Consider the following 24,954-nt stretch of genomic DNA (forward strand, 5'->3'; position numbering starts at 1 on the left):
CTCTCGGGAACTTAACTTTGGTGCAAAAAAAAAATTGTATCTATGCAATTTTTTTCACAGTATGCATTTTCTACAAACCTTTTGAATATGCCTTGTATGCATGGATTTCAAAAAAATGTTTGCACTGAAGTAAACCTTTTAATTCTTCTATATAAGTTAAGTATTCTGTATAATTTTTAAAAATTAATTTTATGGTCAGGTATTTGGCCTAGTACTTAAGATGTCCGTGTCCCATATCAGGAGTGTTTGGATTGGAATCCTGGCTACAACCTGACTCCAGCTTCCTGCCAGCTTCCAAGAATATTTTTAAGTACCCTGGTACATGCACTTACATACGTCCTCACTGGAAAACGAGAAAGAGAACTCTCAGTGTGTCAGAGAAACTTCTGAAAGTGTGCAAACAGATGGGATTGGATTGAACCAAGAGTCCAGGAAATGGTTGGAAATCTGGGTGCAGCACCAAGGCTACTTCATGCCCACAAGGAGGGAGGTGATCCCTCAGACAGGAGTCGTGGGCTGACTCACTTGGATACCTGGGTGGGAACAGCCAGACCAGTCATCCCTCACTCAGCACCACTAGTAGGACCACAGGATCGAGTTTCTGATTCCAGGTGGGAAAGTACTTGTAGCCTCCCAGAGAAGTACCTGTCAATGCCTGGGAGCCTCGTGCCCAGAGGAAGCCAGCAACTCAGCAGAGGCTCCACACGGGCCATCGCACCTTCAAACATGAGCATACACGCAAGGAAAGCCAACTCCACAGAAGGAAAGCGTTTGTATTTGTCAACAATATGCAGATCTGGAAACGTGCAAATTCATCATTATCAGTGACCTGAGCCTGAAAACAAAGAGCTTTAACTGCATAGCTGGAGGACCAGAGGTGCTCTGAGAAGACATCACCTGCCAATGAACAAAGCCACCCATCGAGGCAAGGGGTGCAGAGCAGAGAGCTTTGGGCGAGAAACTCCCCCGACAGACAGGAGGGGACACGACGGCTGCCCTGGGGAAAGGGCTAAGCTCCTGACCATCACTGCATGCAGGAGACTGTAGGTGCCCGACAGGAGCAGGCCACGCGACAGGAAGCTGCTCCAAAGCTGCCTCCACCTGGAATTCTATATGGAAAACCCCTGGGTGTGCCTGCAAGCTGCCGGCATTACTGTATCTGCCGAATCGAATTGTTGGAACTTATACTCCTCTCTTGTATTTCTTTTTTATTGCATTGGGGTGGGGCTTTTAACCCAGCCTTCCTGCCTATTATCACAGCCCCCACATAGCAAAACTCTGTTACAAAAGAAATTACTCGGAAGCCTAATTGGTCTTTGAAATTCAAACATGCACCTGTCACTGTCCTACAGCTGCAGAGACAGATGGAGCTACAACTACCCCGGATTCTTCTTCCAGCCAGGGAATTCTGCTTTATTGCCCCTCCCCAGTACGGGAGGAAGGCGACCCCTGGGCTCAGCCTAGCTTAGGGAGGTCTGGCAGTCACCTCAAGCAGCTCTTTTCCCAGCCTTGGGCCCAGGACAGCTGAGGAGAAGGCTCAGGGATGCTAACTACAGCTCAGACACAGCCGAGACATTCTCACAAGGCTGTGTGCTCAGGTGGGGCCCGGGGGCCGAAGAGCTGCTCGGCCACAGCCTTGCCATCATACTTGGGCAGGGTGCCCCCGAAGTCAGCGGGCAGGATGTTCTCGTCGATCTCCTGGAAGAAGCCAGACAGGTCATCTCCGTGCACATAGACCTGCAGGGAAGCAAGGGAGACAACTGAGCAGGAGGGGCCTCCCGATAAGGGCTGAGGGGAGCACAGTGGCAGGGGGACAAAGCCACCAGGTGAGGTCCTTCTCCAGGGCCCTCCGGGCTGTGCTGTCGGGCGCGGGGGGACAGCCGCTCAGTTCAGGACTGGGGTGCAGAGGGTGCAGACCGCTCCTCCCACTGCCTTGTGCTCCAGCCCCACCTGGGTCACTGCCCTCCCTGGCAGGCCCTGCACTCACCCTCTGGAGCAGCTTGCTCTTCAGGAAGGGCTTGACCACGTTGTAGGTGGTGGTGAAGTACCACGGCTGGTGGATGAAGTGGATGGCTTTGAACCGGGCCGGGAAGGAATCCTGCAGTGGAGAAGAGACGCCCTCCCATCACGGGCAGCCCAGTGGCCTCGAAGGCTCCCACTTGCTCCCCCATGGCCTCTCCCCACAGACCCCATCAGGGAACCCTGGTCCAAGCTGCCAGGAGGAAGCCCCAGAAGTGCCGCTGCTCAACCCTCCACCCTGTCCCCCGCTGAGGCGAAAAGCCCTGGAATTAGGTGAGGAAGTGAAATAGCAGCCTTGCTTGATTTTTCAGTGACTGAGTGCTCCTGAACCCACATGCCTGGGGAGTGGACTGCAAACAGCTACTTAGACCACAGGGCACTACTGTCAGCCCCTCCCAGGACCCCGCCTCCACCCCACCCTTGCCCGATATATAGGGAGTAGAGCTAAGGAAGAACTCCTGACATATCAGTACATACACGTGTACTTCAAAAAGTGCACGGAAAATAGAATTAAAAGACAAGTTTAGGGGCTGGCACTGTGGCGTAGCAGGTAAATCCACCGCCTTCAGGGCTGGCATCCCATATGGGCGCCGGTTCAAGTCCCGGTCACTCCACTTCTGATCCATGGCTCTACTTATGGCCTGGGAAAGCAGTGGAAGATGGCCCAAGTCCTTGGTCCCCTGCACCCATATGAGAGACCTGGAAGAAGCCCCTGGCTCCTGGCTTCAGATCAGCACAGCTCCAACCATTGCGGCTAATTGGAGAGTGAACCCGCAGATGGAAGACCTCTCTCTCTCTCTGCCTCTCCTCTCCATACGTAGTTTTTTGTTTTTTTTTTTTTTTTCACAATATTCATTTTCCATGAACTTTTTAGAAATATTTATTTATTTTTTATTTATTTGAAAAGTAGAGTGACAGAAAAGGAAAAAGGGAGAGAGATCTTCTGTCTGCTAGTTCACTTCCCCAAAAGACTGCAATAGCCAGGCCTAGGCCAGGCCAAAGCCAGAAGCCAGGAACTCCATCCAGGTCTCCCACATGGGTGGCAGGGGCCCAAGTACTTGGGACACCATTCACTGCCTTCCCAGAAGCATTAGCAGGAAGCAGGAATTAGGAGCCAGAGCTGGGACTCAAACCCCTGCTCTCCAGAATGGGAAGCAGGCAGCTGAGCTAGCAAACCAAACACCAGCCCTTCTGTGAAGTTTCTGAAGATCTCTTATAAGGAGGGAGGCGGTGATACCCCTTTGTCAGGGTAAAATCACATTCAGAAAAGCAACACGATATATACGGACAGGCGACATAGGAGTCTAGATCAGAACATGTAGGTCCAAGGCTATCCCCTGTCTTTATCACTGTGTGGCCTTGCGATTCACTTAACTCCCTGTCAGTTCCCAGGTTTGTACATGAAACAGGACAGCGTGGAGAGAATGCTTCCAAGGAGTCAGAATCCGCAAAGGGTTGATCACCTGCAAGTGTTTGCGGTTGGGCCTGTGGTTGTCTCTGTGTCTTTGTGGCACTAAGTGGTCACTTCTCAGGTCCTTGCCAGCACCATGAAACTGGGAAACTGGGCCTGCCTCCCAGGGTCCCCTCCTCTGAGAGGTTCTCGCGGGACAGGTTCTGGGACCTCACCTGCAGCATGTCCACCATCTTCCTGAGGTCTGCAGCCCGGAGCCCAGCAGCCTGCTGCATGGTAAAGCCCTTGAAGTTCTCAATGATACAGAACCCATTGATCTGGGTTTCCTCGTTCTCCAGTAGCTTCTCCAGGATGAAACAATATGCCTGCAAGATCTTGAACACAGAATCAACAGGCTGTAAGCCCCAACACAAAAAGAGATTTATAAAATCCCAGGTCTTGAAGGGAGAGATAATTGGCACACTGCTTACTGCGGTTTCATTCGCCAAAGGCTTCCATCTGGGATGTTCTGCCTTTGTGAAAGTGGACCAAGAAAGTGACCTTGAAGATCATACCCATGGTTAGGTGGCAGAATGTTGTTCCAGGATTATTTATTTAACCTTTAAAATAATTGTAAAGATTTACTTATGGAGATGGCGCTGTGACATAGTGAGTAAAGCCACCGCCTGCAGTGCCAGCATCCCATATGGGTGCCAGTTCAAGTCCCAAATGCACCTCTTACAATCCAGCTCTCTGCTATGGCCTGGGAAAGCAGTAGAATATGACCTAAGTGCTTGGGCCCCTGCACCCAAATAGGAGACCTGGAAGAAGCTCCTGGCTCCTAGCTTCAGATCAGCCCAGCTCTGGCCTTTGTGGCCATTTGGGGAGTGAACCAGCAGATGGAAGACTTTTCTCTCTCTCTCTCTGCTTCTGCCTCTCTGTCATTCTGCCCTCCAAATAAATAAATAAATATTTTTAAAAAGGCAGAGTGGCAGAGAGAGACGGAGAAACAGAGAGATCCTCTACTCACTGGTTCACTCCCCAAATGGCTGCAACAGTCAGGTCTGGGTCAGGCTGAACCCAGGAGCCAGGAACTCCATCCTGGTCTCCCATGTGGGTGCAGGAAACCAAGCACCTGGGCCACCTTCCACTGCCTTTCCAGGCACATTAGCAGGGAGCTGGATCTGAAGTGGAGTATCTAAGATTCAAATCCACACTCTGATATGGGATGACAGTATGACAAGCAATGGCTTAATCCTGGTTCATTCTCGAAATGCCCACAACAGCTAGGGTTGGTCTAGGCCAAAGCCAGGAACCAGGAACTCAATCCAGGTCTCTGATGGGGGTGGCAGAGACCAATCCCATGAGCTGTTGTCGCTGTCTCTCAGAGAACATTATCAGGAAGCAGGAGTCAGGTCACAGCCAAGAACTGAACCCAGACACTCTGACCTGGACACCGGTGTCTTAAGCACTAGATCAAAGGCCAACCTCTATAATTTTTTTTAATGAAACAGAAAACTAATCATACAGGTATGGTCCCATCTTAGTAAGATAAATATGGTGTGTATATGTTGCAGGAAATATCGATTAGGGACTGGCATTGCAGCACGGTGGGTTAAGCCACCACCTTGACACCATCATTCTGTAACAGAGTGCCAATTCAGGTCCCAGCTATTCTGCTTCTTGCAAATGAACCAAGTCCTTGGACCCCTGCACCCATGTGGGAGACCCAAACAGATTTTTTGGCTCCTGGCTTTGGCCTGGCCCAGCCCTGGCTGTTGTGGCCATTTGAGGAGAGAACCAGCAGATAGAATATCTCTTCTCTCTCTCTTTCTCTCTCTCTGCCTCCACCCCACTCACTCCCTCCCCCTCATTCTCTGTCACTCTACTTTCCAAATAAATAATAAAATTATTTTTCTTTTTTCTTTTTTTTTTTTTTTTTGACAGGCAGAGTGGACAGTGAGAGAGAGAGAGACAGAAAGGTCTTCCTTTTGCTGTTGATTCACCCTCCAATGGCCGCTGCGGTAGCGCACTGCGGCCGGCGCACTGCGCTGATCTGATGGCAGGAGCCAGATGTTTATCTGGTCTCCCATGGGGTGCAGGGCCCAAGGGCTTGGGCCATCCTCCACTGCACTCCCTGGCCACAGCAGAGAGCTGGCCTGGAAGAGGGGCAACCGGAAAATTATTTTTCTTTGACAGGCAGAGTTAGACAGAGAGAGAGAGAGAGAGAAAAGTCTTTCTTCCGTTGGTTCACCCTCCAAATGGCCTCTATGGCCGGCACACCGCACTGATCCGAAGCCAGGAGACAGGTGCTTCTCCTGGTCTCCCATGCTAATCTGTGTCTTTTTTTTTTAATTAATTAATTTTGGCCAGCGCCGCGGCTCAATAGGCTAATCCTCCGCCTGCGGTGCTGGTACCCCAGGTTCTAGTCCCGGCTGGGGTGCCAGATTCTGTCCCGGTTGTTCCTCTTCCAGGTCAGCTCTCTGCTGTGGCCCGGGAGTGCAGTGGAGGATGGCCCAAGTGCTTGGGCCCTGCACCCACATGGGAGACCAGGAGAAGCACCTGTCTCCTGGCTTCGGATCAGCGCGGTGCGCCGGCCGCAGCACACCAGCCGCGGCGACCATTGGAGGGTGAACCAACGGCAAAAGGAAGACCTTTCTCTCTGTCTCTCTCTCTCACTGTCCACTCTGCCTGTCAAAAAAGAAAAAAAGAAAAAAAAAAAGAATGGTATCACTGGTAGAAATCTCTGGGTAGTAGGATTGTGGATGATTTTAATTTTGTGATTTTGGGGGCTGGTGCTGTGGCATAGTAGGTTAAGCCTCTGCCTGAGGCGCCAGCATCCCATAGAGATGTTGGTTCAAGTCCCAGCTGCTCCACTTTCAATCCAGCTCCCTGCTAAAGCACCTGGGAGAAGATGACCCAAGTGCTTGGACACTTGCACCTTCGTGGGAGACCCAGAAGAAGCTCCTGGCTTGGGATCGACCCAAATCCAGCCATTGCGGCCATTTGGGGAGTGAACCAGCAGATGGAAGATCTTCCTCTCTCTCTCTCTCTCCCTCTGTCTGTAACTATGCCTCTCACAAAAAATAAACGAATCTTTTTAAAAAAAAAATTTGTGTGGCCAGCGCCGTAGCTTAACAGGCTAATCCTCCGCCTTGCGGCCCCAGCACACCAGGTTCTAGTCCCAGTTGGGGTGCCGGATTCTATCCTGGTTGCCCCTCTTCCAGGCCAGCTCTCTGCTATGGCCTGGGAAGGCAGTGGAGGATGGCTCAAGTCCTTGGGCCCTGCACCCGCATGGGAGACCAGGAAAAGAACCTGGCTCTTGGCTTCGGATCAGTGAGATGTGCCGGCCGCAGCAGCCATTGGAGGGTGAACCAACGGCAAAGGAAGACCTTTCTCTCTGTCTCTCTCTCTCACTATCCACTCTGCCTGTCAAAAAAATAAAAATAAAAAAATAAAATAATTGTGATTTTTAATATTTTTTAAAATGGGTAGATAGTGTGGGTGGTCTTGTGCCTGGCTGGGAGACTGCCTGCCCAGCCCATGCAGAAGGTTAACCTAACTGCTGGCAGGCAGCAGGAGCCCCAGGCACATCACATACTCACACACACACACACCACCTTCTGTTGAAGAGTCTTATATTGCCGATCAGGTAAACAGCTCCCGGGTGTGGCCAAGGCCCATCAGAACCACCTGGAAAGCCTAGGCTACATGACCTTCAAGCTGATTGGAGAAGCATAGCATTGCCAATATCGGCTTTAGCCTATAGAATTAATGTTGCCCTGAATTAGCTTTGCCCCCTCTGCCTGCCCTTTAAAAGGTGTGCTTGATGGTTAATAAACGGACATGTTCACAGAAACTTGTTTCTGGTGCTTCTTGTGGAAGAACGCTTGGAGACTTGGAGGAGGCTCCTGGCTCCTGGCTTTGGATCAGCACAGTGCCAGCAGTTGCGGCCAATTGGGGAGTGAACTAGCAGATGGAAGACCTCTCTCTCTCTCTCTCTCTCTCTCTCTCTCTCTCTCTCTCTCTGCCTCTCCTTCTCTCTGTGTGTAACTCTGACTTTCAAATAAATAAACAAATCTTAAAAAAAAAAAAAAAAGAACAAAGTGATATAGGCCATGAATAGGCAAAGGGACCAATGGACAGAACAGAAAGTCCAGAAATAGTCCCAAGCACATTTGAAAATAAAAGGGTTTCGGCTGGCGCCGCGGCTCACTAGGCTAATCCTCCACCTTGAGGCGCCAGCACACCGGGTTCTAGTCCCAGTCAGGGCGCCGGATTTTCTATTCCGGTTGCCCCTCTTCCAAGCCAGCTCTCTGCTGTGGCCAGGGAGTGCAGTGGAGGATGGCCCAAGTGCTTGGGCCCTGCACCCCATGGGAGACCAGGAGAAGCACCTGGCTCCTGGCTTCGGATCAGCGCGGTGCGCTGGCCACAGCGGCCATTGGAGGGTGAACCCACAGCAAAGGAAGACCTTTCTCTCTCTCTCTCACTGTCCACTCTGCCTGTCAAAAAAGAAAGAAAGAGGCCGGCGCCGTGGCTCAACAGGCTAATCCTCTGCCTTGCGGCGCCGGCACACCGGGTTCTAGTCCCGGTCGGGGCACCGATCCTGTCCCGGTTGCCCCTCTTCCAGGCCAGCTCTCTGCTGTGGCCAGGGAGTGCAGTGGAGGATGGCCCAAGTGCTTGGGCTCTGCACCCCATGGGAGACCAGGATAAGCACCTGGCTCCTGCCATCGGAACAGCGCGGTGCGCTGGCTGCAGCGCGCTACCGCGGTGGCCATTGAAGGGTGAACCAACGGCAAAAGGAAGACCTTTCTCTCTGTCTCCCTCTCACTGTCCACTCTGCCTGTCAAAAAAAAAAAAAAAAAAAAAAAGGAAGAAAGGAAGAAAGGAAAGGAAAGGAAAGGAAAGGAAAGGAAAGGGTTTCAAAATGTTCATGGAAAATGGAATTAAAAGATAAGCTTGGGCTGGCGCCGCGGCTCATTTGGCTAATCCTCCACCTGCGGCGCCGGCACCCCATATGGGCGCCAGGTTCTAGTCCTGGTTGCTCCTCTTCCAGTCCAGCTCTCTGCAGTGGAGGATGGCCCAAGTGCTTGGGTCCCTGCACTACATGGGAGACCAGGAGGAAGCACCTGACTCCTGGCTTCGGATCCGTGTAGCGCCAGCTGTGGCAGCCATTTGGGGGGTGAACCAACGGAAGGAAGACCTTTCTCTCTCTCTCTCTCTCTCACTGTCTAACTCTATCTGTCAAATAAATAAATAAATAAAATTTAAAAATAAAAAAAGATAAGCTTAACGGTAAGCATTTTCCTAGCAGTTAGGATGCCAGTTAAGATGCCCACATCCCACATTGTAGTGCCTGGGTTCAACTCCCAGATCCTGCTCCCAATTCCAGCCTCCTGGGAGATAACAGGTGATGGCTCCAGTAGTCCCTGCCACCCACATGACAGCCCTGGATGGAATTCCCAGCTCCCAGTTTCCACCTAGCCCAGCTTCCCTCCACCTGCTACCATCTCAGGATGAAAGCTCTGTCTGTCTCTCCCTCTCTATCTCCATCTCTCAGCTTCTCAAATAAACTAAATAAATAAATATAATAAAAGATAAATCTATTGTGGTGTAAAATTTTGAAATTCATGCATAGTTTTAACATAATATGCATTTTCCACAAATTTCTTGAATACTCTCCTATAGAATATGATGACGATGGCATCTCAAGTCATTGGGAAAAGATGCACATTTTAGGCCGGTGCCGCGGCTCACTAGGCTAATCCTCTGCCTGCAGCGCCGGCACCTCAGGTTCTAGTCCCGGTTGGGGTACCGGATTCTGTCCCGGTTGCTCCTCTTTCAGGCCAGCTCTCTGCTGTGGCCCGGGAGGGCAGTGGAGGATGGCCCAGGTCCTTGGACCCTGCACCTGCATGGGAGACCAGGAGGAAGCACCTGGCTCCTGGCTTCGGATCAGTGCAGCGCGCCAGCGGCAACACACTGGCCGTAGCGGCCACTTGGGGGATGAACCAATGGAAAAAGGAAGACCTTTCTCTCTGTCTCTCTCTCTCTCTCTCACTGTCTAACTCTGCCTGTCAAAAAAAAAAAAAAAAGATGCACATTTTAATAAATGAGAGGCTGGTACTGTGACATAGCTTGTGGCGCCAGCATCCCATATGGGTGCCAGTTTGAATCCTGGCTGCTCCACCTTGATCCAGCTCCTTGGGAAAGCAGTAGAAGATGGCCCAAGTCCTTGGGCCCATGCATCCATGTGGGAGACCCAGAAGAGGCTCCTGGCTCCTGGCTTTGGATCAGCCCAGCTCCAGCCATCACAGCCATTTGGGGAATGAACCAGAGGATGGAAGATCTCTCTGTTTCTCCCTTTCTCTCTCTAATTTTGCCTTATAAATAAATCAATAAATCTTTTAAAAAATAATAATAGGGCACTAGATAACATTTTCCAAAATGTATCTGTATTTTTTTTTTTTTGGTTAAAAAAAATAAGGCTCATGGCACAAGCTACAGTTCTCCAAAGACAAACCCTAATTCCCCTACTTGGGGCAGCCTTCTCAAGAGCTCTCACAAGCAAAATCAAATACCTAAGCACCAAGTACAAAGAGCTCAGGCTGCTTAGCAGGTTGGAGCCAGTACTTTCCAGATCTCTCCCAACCCACAGCACACTAATCCTCGTTCTCTCTGTCACTCAGTTTTCCGCATTTGACAGGACTGCCCCGGCTCAGGGCCCACAGCCGTTGCCCCCGCTTGGCACCTGATGGGGATCCCAAGGACAGCCCACAGATGATGGGCAGGCCAATCTTACCTGCAAAGCTTTCCCAGCTGCCCCAGCACCTCCTAGAAATTCTCTCCCTGCCTGGAAGGGCCTGGTGGCAGGTGCCTGCCTGTCCCCCCTACTGACGTCACCCCCTAGGGAGCCCTGCCTGTGGGTCCAGGAACAGCCAGGTAGGGAGGAGAGGGAGGCAGCCAGGCAGGCCCCCACTGACCTCATCGAAGGTGATCTCTTCGCAGTGCCAGTTCTCAATGTTGAAGAGCATGACTACTCGGCCATACTTGTCCCGACGAGAGAGGACCCCGGGGTAGCCAGCCTCAATGGTACAGCGCACAGCATCCAGGGACAGGCTCTCGAAGAGCTCAGGATACTGCAGGCGGAAGTTCACGTAACCTGGAGGTGGGAGAGATGAGGAGCCCCCTAGGGAGCTGTGCCCTGCTTACTTCCCCCCTACTACCTTCTGAGATGCCACATGGTGGGAGTCAGAGACCTGGGCTCCTGCCTGGCTCCTCCATGTGTTTCTGTGTGTGTCTGACCCTATCTGAGCCCCACGTTCCCTCTCTAAGGACTTGGGATGACGACACTGGCCCATGTCACCAAACTGTGTGGCAAGCAAACAAGACCTAAGGTATCAACATCATTGTGAACCGTGCAAGCACGAGGTCCAGTCCCAAGCACCAGGGTGATTGCTACTTATTTTCTTCCCCATGGGGACAAGGCACAGGGTTTTGGCTTTTGGTTGTTTGTTTGTTTTCAAATCTGGGGACAGAGAGGGTGTGGGCAGGGCTGGGAAGAAGCCCCTGATATCAGATCCAAACCCCAAGCAGGACAGAGGCCCTTCCTGACTGTGCACCACCCCTGCTCTGGCCACAAACCCCAGGCCTCCCCATCCTGAACAGACTTGAGGAGGTTTTCCTGGGCGTGTGCCAAGGGAAAACCACGTGACCCCTCCCCAGGCAAATCCCACCCTCACTGCCTCACCTTTCCTCTGCTGTGCCCCTCGTGTCCTTAAGGTTTTTCTCCCCTACCTACCCGCCCCCCGCCCCAAGAAAAAGATTCCCTCTGCACTGTGCAGCTTTCCTGAGCACTGTACCTAAAGTGTCAGCTCCTTGGTCTTTGACATCCACCTCCTCCATTTTTCTCCTTACCCCTCATCACCAGGTAAAGTCCATTTTTTAATTTTCTCTGTCTGCTTTACTCATAGTATCTCCACTACGAGACTGCAAGTCCCACGAGGGCAGAGGACTCTTTAGCATTTTGCTCTGCACTGGCCTAGGACAGTGGCTGGCAAAGCACAGCAGGGAATTAGTATTTAGGGAAGGAAGGATGAAGATGGAAAAAATCAACGGGCTGCAAGGTATCCCTTCCTGCGCCAGCACCAAGACAATTCCTCCAGGAAACTTGTCCTCTGCCAGCCAGCAGGACGGGGGCAGCTCTGTCCCTAGCGGCTGGGGCTCTCTGACCTGCGGTGAGCCGGGCGCTCACACAGCTGCCTGCAGAGTTCAGAACGGCCTGGGCTCTGCCTCCGAAGCTCATCCAAATGAGCACCCCAGTTCTGCTCTCCCAAGACTGGGAGAGAGGAGACAGGAGCCGGAGCTCTACAAGTCAGGTGGTGTCAGACTCATTCATTCATTCATTCATTTGCTGCCGGAGCTGAAAAGGGTCTTGGAGCCTTTTGTTCACAGGCACCGTTTTACCGATAAGGAGTAGAGGCCGAGACAGCAGGACTTGCCCATGGCACGGAACGGGGTCCCCCTGCTACCTGCCCGGAGCAACGCCTCTCTCCCGCGGCCCTCACCTTTGAGCAGCTCATAGGCGCGGCCCACGTTGAACTTGCGCGCGCGGATGAAGCGCAGGAGGAAGGCGCTGTCGCGGCTCCGCACCCTGTCGGCCACGGCCAGGGCCAGCTCCTCGCCAGAGGCCGCCTGCGCCTGCACCAGCTCCTGCAGCTCTCGCACTGCCTCCTCCCGAGTCTCCTCCTTCTCGTTCAGCTCGTCCTTGGCCTGGAACAGGGCGGGGTGTAGACGCCGGCGAGGAACAGGACCTCGGATGAGGCTCCCACCAGAGCCACACCCTCTGAGCGATGCGGTGACCGCAGCTGGAGACCCCGCTCTCCTGCCCGCTAGGGGGCCACCTGCACTGGCCAGCACAGCAGGTTGCTGTGTTTGTAGAAAGTTAGGTCAAACTGCTCATCCTGGGGGTGTTTGCAGGATATGGCCCAGAGTCCGTGGCTAACTGGAACTGAACTGGAACGGCCTAGCTTAGCCTCTTTTCCTTGGGGTGCCCATGGAAGCAGAGATGGAAGCCAGGAACCCAGTTCAGCCATCTCTTGTCCATCCCCTCCCCTAAAAAGCAACCTCCACAGAAAACAGTTGGGGTGTCTCCAAGCTAGTCCAACAACTATATTCCTAGATACAGAAGACAAAACCCTATTTGTTTGAGGCTACACAGCAGTTTAGAACTTGAGCCTTTTGCCTGTCCAGTGAGGCAGCAGTTGGAGCTCTGTTCCCCAGGGCCACTTTGAAATCAGTGATCTCCATATCTGACTCCATGATGACCCCTAGTCCAGTACTCTGGGGTCAGCCCAGCTGCTGCCATAGCCCTGACTCACAGGATGGCCAAGATGAACAGGCTAACCTATGAAGTCCAGGATGATCCAGAGAGCGGGGGCTGGGTTACAGGAGAGAGTACTTTGTCACGGTCCTCCCAAACCCCCTGTGTTGCCTCCCTAGGCTGTCCCTCCCCACATCTCCAGCCACCTCACCTTCTGCAAGGTGTGACGGGGCAGCTGGCTACATGGGCCAAAGACAGGCCCATGGTCCTTGGTTGTGAGCTGCTCCAGTTGGGCCCGGAGCTCCTGCTCCTCTTCAGGGACCATGCGGAACGTGCCCACCTGGGCAGAAAGGGGTCAGGAAGAAGTGAGAACAGTCACTGTCCCCCCAGCAGCCCGAGTGAGCCTGGCAAGCGGCTGGCTCAGCCCCTATACCTGGAGAAGCAGGGAGGAGGAAGAGGGATAGAGGGGTACTTACCCCCTCTGACATGCTGTGTCCGGGAGACTCCAAGTCCTGGGCAGAAGGGCTGTGCTTCCTCTGTGCCTGCGTCTCCCGCGGCCCTTCCCTGGGACAGGCAGTCAAGGCTGCAGTGGTATTAGAGAGCCCGTTCCGGCACCGGCTCGGCACACCAGAGCTCAAGTCTCAAGTGCATCAGAAGCACTGGGGACACGTGTTCGAAATGCGGTTGTCTGCCCCCCACCTGCCTCGTGATTCTGACTCTGGAGGTCAGGACAGGCACCCAGGGAACTTCAGATTAAAGTACCCCTCCCCAGGTGACTCTGGAGGGGACGGCTCTTGGGTTACACTGTGCAAGCCTGCTTCAAGAAAGCACACGTGCACACGTTCCTCAAACCTCAGCTGTTAAGATGAGCTGCCCAGCCAGGGAAAACCAACCCAGAGTTGGACTCCACGCTCAGTTACGTAACCACCCCAGGAGTCAATCCCTCCTCCCTTCTGTGGCACTGTGGCCCCCGCTGCAAGGGGACGTCAGAGGCTTCCCAGCATAGCGGATGGCCCTTTCCCCAGTGCACTCATTCCCAGGCGTGCTGGTGACGGTTACATAATCCTGACACTGGGGATGTGCGCTACGCTTTGTGGCGCACTGGGTATTTTCAAATCCATTATCTCAGACCCGGGGTTGGCACCATTATTCCCGTTTTACATAAAAGAGGGCAGGAGACGAAGTGACTTGTCCAGGGCAGCACAGCTCAAAGCAGCCAAGGATCAAGACTCAAACCCAAGTTGTGACTTCCTGTCAGCACCAAGGGGCAGTAGGAACAGCTCAAAAGTCAGACCTGGGTTCCACTTCCACTTGCAGGCTTTGTGCTTTCACTGGAGTCTCCTGTAAAATAGGGTGGAAAGAGTATAAGATGTGGGGCCAGAATCGCGGCACAGTGGGTTAAGCTGCTGCTGGCCTTGCTGGCATCCCAGTTCCAGCCACTCCACTTCCCATCCAGCTCCCTGCTAATGCACCTGGAAAACAGCAGAAGATGGCCCAAGCGCTTGGGCCCCTGCCTCCCACGTGGGAGATCCAGGTAGAGTTCCTGGCTCCTGGCTTCAGCTGGCCCAGACCTGGAGGTTGTAGCCATTTGGGGAATAAAGATTTCGTGTGTGTGTGTGTGTGTGTCCCTCTCTCTCTGTCACTTTGCCTTTCCAAAAAATAAATATATTTTTTAAATGTTATGACATACAATTAAACATTGTACATAAAAGCAATGCTCAGCTAACAGAACAAATCTCACCCACAGCCTGCAGTGATACCCTGTTCATCCAGTGGTTGGTTGTGGAGAGAGTTCTTCTACTTCCAGGTTGTGGAAATGTCCTGCCAAAATGTTCCCAGGACCTTCTGGAACTTTTTGCGATTGTGCTTCTGCCTCTGACCAGGTCCTATTGGTCAGTTTGGTCCTCTGGCCAGTTAGTAAGTGGCAATGCTGGGACTTGAACCTATATCTGCCTGACATCTCATTTTTTAAAAATTAATCATAATACTTGTTTTTATTTGAAAGGCAAAAAGACAGAGGATCTCTAACCACTCCTCCAAATGCCTGCCATAGCCAGGAACCTGGGACTCCATCTGCGTCTTCTACATCGGTGGCAGGGACCCAAGCACCTGAGCCGTCACTGCTGTCTCCCAGGCAGCTGGAATCAGAGATGAAGCCAGAACTTGAACCCACTCCGAAATGGGTGCAGGTATTCCAAGCAGAGTCTTCACCACGGCACCAAACATCCACCCCACCAAGCCTGACACCTTGAACCGACACGTCTCCAAGCAAACTCTCTGAGAGCTGAACCTTGAAGGTCAGAGGGACCTGGGTTTGAATTAGGCCTTGTCATTCACCAGCTGTTTGACCTTAGGCAAATTATTTAACCTTCTGGGGCTTCAGCAAATAAAGGATAATAACAGTATCTACAAAAAAGAATTGCAACGTGCCTGGCATGGTGTCTTACTGGAGAACATAGCTCCCTTCCCTTTCCTAGCAACACACTGGTCGTCAGTCTGACTCTACAGAGAGACCCGGAGGACCCCAGGGGACATCAGAGGGCCTCCCATCTCCCAGCCTTCCCTCTGCTCAGCCCCATCAAAGGCAGGGAAGCTCCAGGGGCCGTAATTCACCCACAGGAACCAAAGCTGAGCCACGTCTCTGGTTGTTGGGCATGGGGATGCATGCATGCAGAGACCAGCAGACTGAAACATGGCTGTGCTCGCTCGCTCTCTCTCTCTCTCTCTCTCTTTAGAACAGGACTAGAGATTCTGATAGAAGTTCCCCGAGGAGCTCAGGCAGGAGGGATAGTACAGGACGCCCTTGGCTGGTTAAGCAGACATCAGGACAAGATCCCAGGTCTTAAAAACACAGGGCTACAGTCAGTACAACAATTGGTTTCTAAATATGCCTAAGCTGTTAACCTTGATTTTTTTTTTTCAAACACTGATTTATGAGCTATATGCAGTGAAAAACCACTTACCCCTTACACCATGTAGATGCTGTTCTCTGCCATCTAAGGTTGTCCAAAGAACTGCAGGACGCCCAATTACGTATGAACAACAAATGTATTCAATATATAAGCATGTCTCATGCCATATTTAGGACATGCTTATTACACTCAAGAAGTATTTGTTGTTCACCTGAAATTCACATTTTTGGGAGTGCCCTGTATTTGCTTTTGCTTTTGCTAAAGCTTGGTCTGGGCCAACCTGGAGAGGGGCCGGTGGTTTTCAATTTTACTGACAGCCTGGGCTGGGGTCTCCCCGCCACCTCCCCCTGACTCCTCACCCCGGGCTTGGGTTCTCGCCGGTACTGACTCACCTGCCAGGTCAGCAGCTCCTCCTTGGGGCCACCCGGTCCCTGAATCGTCCAGGACTCTGGAGGTTGCCTCCACTGGGGGTGTGGTCCAGTCAGCCGGTCGGGATTAGAGTGTCACAAGGAACTTCTCATTGCCCCCAGCCTCCTGTTAAATCAGGTTCACAGGAGGCCCAGAGTAGGGCGAGCAAAGCTCTAGGGGGGAGAGAGCAGAGGCCTGGGCCCGGCAGGAAATGCATCAAAGCCTTCCTTTGTGTGCGCTCCTGCCCTGGAGTTCCTGTTCAGCCGTGTGGAAGCCGGGCCCTGGGGCTGGGAGCTGGGCCAGCCCCCACTCCCTCTTCCCTGCCCTCTTTCTCCTCCAAATCCCAGCAGAGTCTGAGCGAGCACCCCCTACCCCCAGAACAAGATACGCCAAGAGGTGAAAGGGAATGCAAACCTGGTGGCCGATTTGATGGCTGCTCCAGCCAGTCCCGGCCTGTTACCCACCCTCTCCGCAGCCAGCAGTGCTGCTGCCCCAGTTCTCAGTTCAGGAGTGAATGTGGCCATTGGGCAGGGTAGCTGGTGAAGGCTGAGAGGGAGAGAACAAGGCAGGCCCACCCACTGTCCAGGTAGTGTGGTGCAGTGGTCAGACTGCCCTCGGTGAGACCCCAGCCCCAGCCCCTTCCGGCTGTGGAAAGTTGTTCGCCACTCTGCGACTCTGTTTTCTCCTCTGAGAAGTGATGATAACTCGAGGACCAGGCTCCTGCCGTTAGTGGGGATGACAAAGCAGTGGAGTGCTCAGCCCAGGTACCTGGCTGCCTGACACTGGGGAAGAACTCTGCGGATGTGGTCAGTTCTGCAAACACAGAAGAAATAGGCACCGGCTGGAGGAACTCACAAGTGTGATCCGTGCCTCTGCATGGCAAGAAACCCCCCTGCAGCCGCCTCCCTAGCCCCTAGCCTCACCTTTGATGTTCCACTGAGATGGGGATAGGGGTTTGTTAGAACATCCTCTGGTCAGGGTTCCAAGGGTGGGAAGCTCCCTGTTTCCACCACTGGCTGCTGACCTTGTTTAAAAACTCATCCTGGGTCCAACCCCAAGCACTGTCCCATCACGCCTGGTTTTGCCTCCCAGAGCTGTCCAGGGCAGAGGCGAGTCCCTGTGCGCAGCCCATTCTCCAGAATTCAGTCCCAGAAATGCTTTTTGATTTTCCCTCAGATACAGGTCTTGCTTTTCTACCCTTTCCTACTTGGACATCTCTGGGACTTCCTCATCCCCCTGTGCCCTCTGCAGACAGCCTAGGGCTATGAGAGTGACCCTGAAGGAGAGTGTCCTGGGACCAACACCTGCCCCTCACTTGCCTGGCTGGACCCCTTCCTCTAGAGCAGACTGCAATGTCTGGTGCTTAGATCCTGGCGTGCCCCTGAGACCCTGGGGCACTTTGCTGCCAACAGCTCCCTCGCTGGGCTCCTGCTCTGGCTGCTGCGTGACCGTTGGGACTGTTGGCTGTTTCCTTCCCAAGTGCTCTCTGGAAATGAGGACCCCTTCCTCTCAGTCATTCTCCCTAATCCTGTTTGTCCTACACAGTGGCCACTGGCCACACGTAACTTTTCAGCACTTGAAATACAGAACCTTTGACCCTAGAACTGAACTTTTAATTTTGCATAATGTTAATTTAAGAACTAATCCTGGGACTGGTGTTGTGATAGAGTGGGTAAAGCTGCTGCCTGCGACACCGGCATCCCATATGGGCGCCACCTGTTCATGTCCCAGCTGCTCCACTTCCAATCCGGCTCTCTGATAATGGCCTGGGAGAAGCAGTGGAAGATGGCCCAAGTGTTTGGGCTCCTGTCATTTACATGGGAGACCTGAATGCAGCTCCTATCTCCTGGCTTCAGGTGGCCCAGCCCTAGCTGTTGCAGCCATCTGGGGTGTGAACCAGCAGATGGAAGATCTCTCTTTGTCTCTGTCTCTGCCTCTCTCTGTATAACGCTGACTTTCAAATACACAAATCTTTAAAAGAAAATAAACTTTTTAAAACAAATCACTTAATTTTCACAAGGTCTCCATGTGATTCCCACGTATATACAGGTTTGAAAAGCCCTGCCCCACTGTGGCTTAACAGGCTAATCCTCTGCCTTGCGGCGCCGGCACACCGGGTTCTATCCCGGTTGCCCCTCTTCCAGGCCAGCTCTCTGCTATGGCCCGGGAAGGCAGTGGAGGATGGCCCAAGTCTTTGGGCCCTGCACCCGCATGGGAGACCAGGAGAAGCGCCTGGCTCCTGGCTTCGGATCAGCACAATGCGCCGGCCGCAGCGGCCATTGTAGGGTGAACCAACGGCAAAAAGGAAGACCTTTCTCTCTGTCTCTCTCTCTCTCACTATCCACTCTGCCTGTCAAAAAATAAAAATTAAAAAAAAAAAAAGAAAAAAGAAAAGCCCTGCCCTAGAGGGATTCTGCCCTTCCCGCTGATTCTGCCTGGGCCTAGCACAGTTCTTTGCCTGACCTCTTCCTTCCCACCAGCATGGAAGAAACAGACCCAGGACTGCCCTTGCACACCATGCTTCTTTGGGGCAGGGAGGTCAGTGGTGGCCAAGCTGTAGATAGAGACAGAAATACCCAGGCTGTGGATAGGCAGAGTCTCCTGCCAATTCCAGGCCTGGACCTACCTGCTACAAGCCCCTGACTCTATTAGATCTCAGTTGCTTCACCTGTAATATGGCATCATGGGTGTATTGCCTCCCCCCACCCTAAATTCATATACTGAAGTCCTAACCCCTAGACCATGACTGTATTTGGAGAGAGGGCCTTTAGAGCACCCCCCCCCCATCTAAGCTACAATGGAATCATTAGGTGGGCCCTGACCTAAGTGGCTGGTGTCCTTGCAGAAAAAGGACATTTTTGCACACAGGGTGGTCATCTTCAAGCCAGAGGGGCCACAGAGGAAAGCAACCCTAATGCCAGATGTCCACCTCCCAGAACTGCAGGAAAAGGAATTTCTGTTTATGGAACTCTGCTCTGGTAGCCCTGGCAAACTATTACAGAGGGTTTGCTCCCAGGTGCTTCCTAGGGTTTGAGGCTCATGGAACGGAACAGAGAGCAGCCCAGGCTGCTCTGCGGGAGAGAAGAGGCTCTGTTAGTGCTGAGAGGCCCCAGAAGAGGCTCTGTCAGTGCTGAGATGGACCCTAGCATGAAAGAGAACACACTTGTGTACCAAGCTCACTTTGGAGCAAACGGCACAGTTCCACTAGGATTGGGCAGCACAGCTATTTAGGATGCTAGCAGGCCACGGGGCCACGGGGGAGAGAAGAGCTTTCTGCAAGGCTACCTGCTGCTCACAGTCCTTCTCTTGCCTCTCCTCTGCCCGCCTCCCATCCCAAGGGTCATATTTACACGCAACCATTGTGGCCAGAACAATAGTGCCACTGTGTGGGAGGAGACACTGCCCTCACTGGACCAGACACTTGTGCTGCTCACACTGGCAGACAACCCTGGGCTCCCTGGCCTGCCTGTTTCTACCCAGCTGGCAGCAGGGAGGGGGAGGGCTCACAAGGGCTGTATCCCCGGTCTGCATTGTGGCAGGTGCCTTACCAGCGTTATTCCACCCGATCCTTCCAGATGTGAGAAAGGGAGTGCAATCCGTTTTTAACAGAAGAAGTGGCTGAGAGTCAGAGCCAGAGACCTGTCCAGAGCCACTCAGGCGGCTCAGAGTGAAATCCAGGTCATTCCAAATCCTTTTCGTCATTCAACACACAAGGCTGCCCTGGCGGGACTGCCCGGGGAAGTCACACCTGCGCCCCTGGGGCAGTGCCATCCCTTCACTCTTCCTGGAGGCAGCCCCAGGACAAGAATCTAGTCACTGCAACCCCCTCTTTGACAGTAATCGTTCTCCTGGGTGAGCGACGACCTGATGGAAAAACCCTGGTCCAGGAACATTCTGAACTCTCCTTAAAACCACAGCGACAAAGCCTCTGGCCCCCAGTGCCGGTGGCCTCAACACTCTACAAAGCTCCGACCGCTGCAGGAGGCATACTCATTGTTCAAACAGGGGTCTGCCCCATGGCAGTGCAGGAGCCAGAGGCCGGTGCTGGGGAAGGAAGCAGTGAGCAGGAGAGCAATGAAGCACACCAATATGCTTGCTCAAAGAGGGTTTTAGAGGGCTGGCGCTGTGGCGCAGCAGGTAAAGCTGCCACCTGCAGTGCTGGCATCCTATATGGGCACTGTTTCGAGACCTGGTTGCTCTACTTCCGATCCAGCTCTCTGCTATGGTCTGGGACAGCAGTAGAAGATGGCCCAAGTTCTTGGGCCCCTGCACCCACGTGGGAGACCTGGAGGAAGCTCCTGGCTTTGGATCTGCGCAGCTCCGGCTGTTGAAGGCAATCGGGGAGTAAGCCATCGGATGGAAGACCTTTCTCTCTTTCTCTCTCTCTCTCTCTCTGCCTCTCCTCTCTCTCTGTGTAACTCTGACTTTCAAATAAATAAGTAAATCTTAAAAAAAAAATCTTAAGAAGCCTTATGAAGCTTCTTAAGTTAAAAAAAAAAGGGGGGGTTTTAGAATTAAGTTGAGTTACCAAGCCCAGGAAAAACAAGCTTGTAAACATAAGCTAAAATAAAGTTAAAAAAATGATTTACACGGTGGATCACAGTTGATTGAAGGGATAGGTAGGTGGATAGACACTTGATGAAGCAGGAGAGTAAAATATTTCTGGTGGAACCTGAGGAATGGGTATTTGGGCTATTTGGTGTTTGATGTAAAAAATCTTGTCAACTTTTTTTTAAGGTTTTATTTATTTAGTTGAGAGGCAGTGTTACAGACAGAGTGAGGGATCTCTACCCAAATGGCTTTAACAGCTGGAGCTGCACCGATCTGAAGCCAGGAGCCAGGAGCCTCCTCCAGGTCTCCCACACGGGTGCAGGGGCCCAAGGACTTGGGCCATCTTCCTCTGCTTTCCCAGGTCACAGCAGAGAGCTGGATCAAAAGTGGAGCAGCCAGGACACAAACCGGTGCCCATAGGGGATGCTGGTGCTGCAGGTGGAGGCTTAGCCCACTGCACCACAGAGCTGGCCCCCAGTCTTGTCAATTTCGTTTCCCGTTAATCCCTGGGGAAGAATCCTCCTTTCTCCTAGTTCACCACTCTGGTCCTCCCTCTCTTACCTTCCTTCCCCCCATTCTTTTTTCTTTTGATATTGTTTTGCTTTTTTTTAAAAAATATATTTTTCTTTCCCCACATTGCCTCAACCAACATTTATTGATCAGTGACCATGTGTAAGGCACTGAGAATCCACAGATGAATAAAATACCATCTCTGCTTAAGCAGCTCATGAGTTAGAGCAGGGAGACACACGCAAAATAATTATAAAACAATAGGGCAAATATGTTAAAACAGGAACTCCAAAATAAGCCATGTGACAGTGCCCCCAAAGTGCTCCACAAAGCGGGGGTGGGGGTTATCCTTTGGTTAATTAAGTTTGAGAAACGTTACAAACTGTATTTCCCTCTTGGAATTATCCATGAATGCAAGCAATAAATGAAGGCTCTGAGAAGTCCTGCAACAAGGAAATCTAAAAGCTGGTTTAACCTAGCCTTTCCCAAATTTTTGCGACAGTGCAACCCTTTCATCTACTAATATTCATGAACTACTGTTTGTACAGACATGACCAGGAAGCATTATGATTGACAGTTGTTGCCTAAGGAACAAATCCAGTAGGGGCACAGGGGGAGAAGAGACAGCTCTGCTAGGGGGAGTTAAAGAGGGCTTCCCTGAGAAGGGCAGAATCCAGCCGGATCTTTAAAGAACACGAGTCTCAGGATGAGGTAATGCAGGCGGCTCTAGAAAGGACTCCCAGACAGGAAGCAGAAACTTTAGAAGATCTGGAGGAGTGGGGGCATGGCCTCTTGGAGAACTGCCCCCAACGAGCAAGGCTGGGGCCTCGGGTTTGGGTAAGGATGAGTGAACAAGGCAGTGGCCAGATCATTTAGGCCCTAAGCTGCTATACAAAGGTACTCGCAAACTTCATGGAAAATGGAATTAAAACGTGTTTATTTTGTTGCAAAAATCTGAAACCCATGCATATGATGAGTCTACCAAAAGTTCATGCAAAAGGTGTAGTATGAAAAAAAAAATATGCATGATTTCTGATATTATGCATTTCTGATATTCTGCGAAGACTTCCATTTCAATATAATGGAACTGGAATCTGGGCCAGGTTCTGGGAAACAGACTCTTTAAAAAAATAAGACGGAGTGCTCTCGTTGTACACAGTCTACTGGAGACACAGACGAGCAAACCAGGAGAGGGGGCTCACAGGAGGAAGCAGGGGGTGCTGTTGTTCTGGGTACATGGAACTGCATTCCTTGTGCACTCATATACAGAACACAGATTTGGTGCAAACAGTCCCAGTGACTGGATATCAATGCCGTTGAGTGTCTTCTTCTCCAACCATGCACATAGTTATCTTTGAATCGAACAGTTATTTTGCTGGCTTCTTCAGGCACTTGTGGCTTACGTCATTAAAAATTCCTGGAAATTCATCAGCTAAAAAGAATGCCAGTACAGACAAAGGAGGCATTTTTGAACCTGAAGTGTTCATGATTGCTGTATTGCATGGCCAATTTCTTCCCCAGAATTTCCCTTTCTATACTTCTTAAACAGTTGGGGTTTTGTGTGTGACTGTTTGTTTATTTGCTTTTGTCATGGGAATTGTAGTTTTCAGGATTTGGGCTTTCAGGGTTTCAACATTCAGGATTTTAGTTTTTTAGGACTGTGATTTGGAGGATTTTAGGTGTTAGGGATTTTGATTTTTTGGGATTTCAACATACAGGATTATGGCACTTGGGATTATGTATTGGCACCAATATACCACATTTTATTCATCCATCCATGCATCGAAGGGCATTTGGATTGTCTCCACCTTTTGGCTATTGTGATAATACTGCCATGAACACTGACATATAATAATCTCTTCCAGACCCTGCTTTCAATTGTTTTGGTTCTAAACCCAGAAGTGGGATTGCTGGAGGAAACTGACTCTTGAGACCCTCTAAGTGTGGCTTTTTGTATATTACCCTGATTATTCTTCCAAGTAGTGCTGCCCTTACACTCGGGCAACTGGAGCTCCCAGATTGGGTGGGAACATCACTGGCCCTGCTCCAGCCAGGCTCCTCTCTGGGTCCAAGGAGCCTTGGGGGTGTGCTCCCTAGAGCCCTCGTTCTGAGTATCGACTCAAACAGCCCCCAGTTCCTCTCAGCAATCATCTCCAACTGCCACTATTGGAGCGGAAATGTGCTCCAATATTAGGAATTTACCCAAGGGAAATGAAATCAGCATATGAAAGTTATCTGTACCCCCATGTTTATTGCAGCTCAATTCACAATAGCTAAGATATGGAATCAACTCAGATGCCTGCCAACTGAAGACTGGATGAAGAAATTATGGGATATGTATACCATGAATACTACACAGTGATTAAAAAAAAAAACAAACAAAATTTGGTCATTTGCAACAAAATGGATGAATCTGGAAAACATCATACTTAGTGAAATAAGCCAGTCCCCAAAGAACAAATATCATATGCTTTCTCTGATTTATAACTAAGAGAGCACCTACAAGGCAATCTACAAGAGTGAAGTTGACACCGAGAGGCAATGACTTGAACAGCCCTGTCTCCATTGTTGAGGAAGTTTTCTTTTTCCATACTATTTGTTGAACTCTTTACTTAACATAGCGTTAATCATAGGTGTATAAAGTTAATTGAAAATAGATCTTAGTAAACAAATAATGGGAACAGGAGAGGGAGGAGGAAGAGGTGGGAGTGTGGGTGGCAGGGCGGGTAGTTATGAAATGTATGAAGTTTGTATTCCTTAAATAAAAGTCTCTGGTGAAAAGAAAAGAAGAAATGTGGTATCGAGGACAAAATGCTACAGCGGTCACAAGCAAGCAACAGGGCTGCATAGCAGAGAGGGAGGGAGGCCACACTCTCCTCCCGTGGCTGCTTCTTCCAGGGCTAGCCAGGTATCCTCATGGCGCCCCGAGGGCTCCAGACCACCACTTGCCATCCCAACTCCCCTTCAAACTGGGCAGGTCCAGACCTGGAGGCCTCAATTCTGCCCCTTTGCCGGTGCTCCCACTCAAGCCTGGACCCTGTAGCTCCCCACGCCCTAACTCCCCTTGCTCAATCTTCCACAAGTAGTTGGCCCCCTTCTGTCCCCGCTGCCACCGTTCAGATCACCTCCTCCCGTCCTCAGGACCAACTATAGTGCCCCCCAAAGGGGTCCTGCTTTTAACTCACTGCTTTTGAATAATCCTGCGGCTACGCTCCTGCCAGATGCCCCTACACCAAGGGCACATAACCATGCCCCTCCCCCTCGGCTGGTCCTCGCTGCTCTCAAGATCAAAAGGACTTCCTGACCTCTGGCTTCCCACTCCCACTCCCTGGAACCTTCACCTTCTCAGCGGCCCAGGGCTCGCCGGCCCGATGCTCTCAGGCCCTTTGCACAAGCTGTCCCCGTGGCCTAAAAGTGGCTCTCAGCAACCCCTCCATTGCTTTTGGCTCTGCTGTTAGCTATTCATTTAACAAGTATTTGCTGAGCACGCACTGCTTTAAACAAGTTACATAAGGAGATTGTTGTAAAAAGCCCGCCAACCACAAGGCGCCAAACTCCTAGGGGTTACTGACCCCTAGCACGGGTAGCAGTATGAAGCCCGCCTCTGCCTTCCCGGCGCTTCCAACGCGAAGACCTGCGGGTCTGCACTTGCCTACTTCCCTCCCTCAAGGACTACTTTGACGACGGGACTTAAGGGAAGATGAGCTGGGTCCGAACCACAGCCCAGGCCGCGAGTTAGACCAGGCGGTGTCTCCCTGCCTGTGAATGGAACAGCCGAGTCCTCCCCTACTCGCTCAGCCTTAATGGTATACTCCGCCCGTGGGGCTCGCAGGGCGGAAGTTAGC

The 24,954-nt window shown here is 51.7% G+C and overlaps 1 protein-coding gene across 1 annotated transcript; it reads right to left on the reverse strand.

Moving 5' to 3' along the window:
• Window positions 1-1,578: 1,578 nt before the first annotated feature.
• Window positions 1,579-13,216, reverse strand: RLBP1 (retinaldehyde binding protein 1). The gene is made up of 7 exons (XM_062204828.1): window positions 13,205-13,216; window positions 12,940-13,068; window positions 11,974-12,178; window positions 10,390-10,568; window positions 3,646-3,804; window positions 1,988-2,098; window positions 1,579-1,737 (listed from the first exon to the last, which is right to left on the reverse strand). Exons 1-7 carry the CDS (start codon window positions 13,214-13,216, stop codon window positions 1,579-1,581), a joined length of 954 nt encoding a protein of 317 aa, XP_062060812.1.
• Window positions 13,217-24,954: the final 11,738 nt, after the last annotated feature.

Source organism: Lepus europaeus, chromosome 11, assembly GCF_033115175.1.
Source record: "Lepus europaeus isolate LE1 chromosome 11, mLepTim1.pri, whole genome shotgun sequence".
NCBI classification, from domain to species: Eukaryota; Metazoa; Chordata; class Mammalia; order Lagomorpha; family Leporidae; genus Lepus; species Lepus europaeus.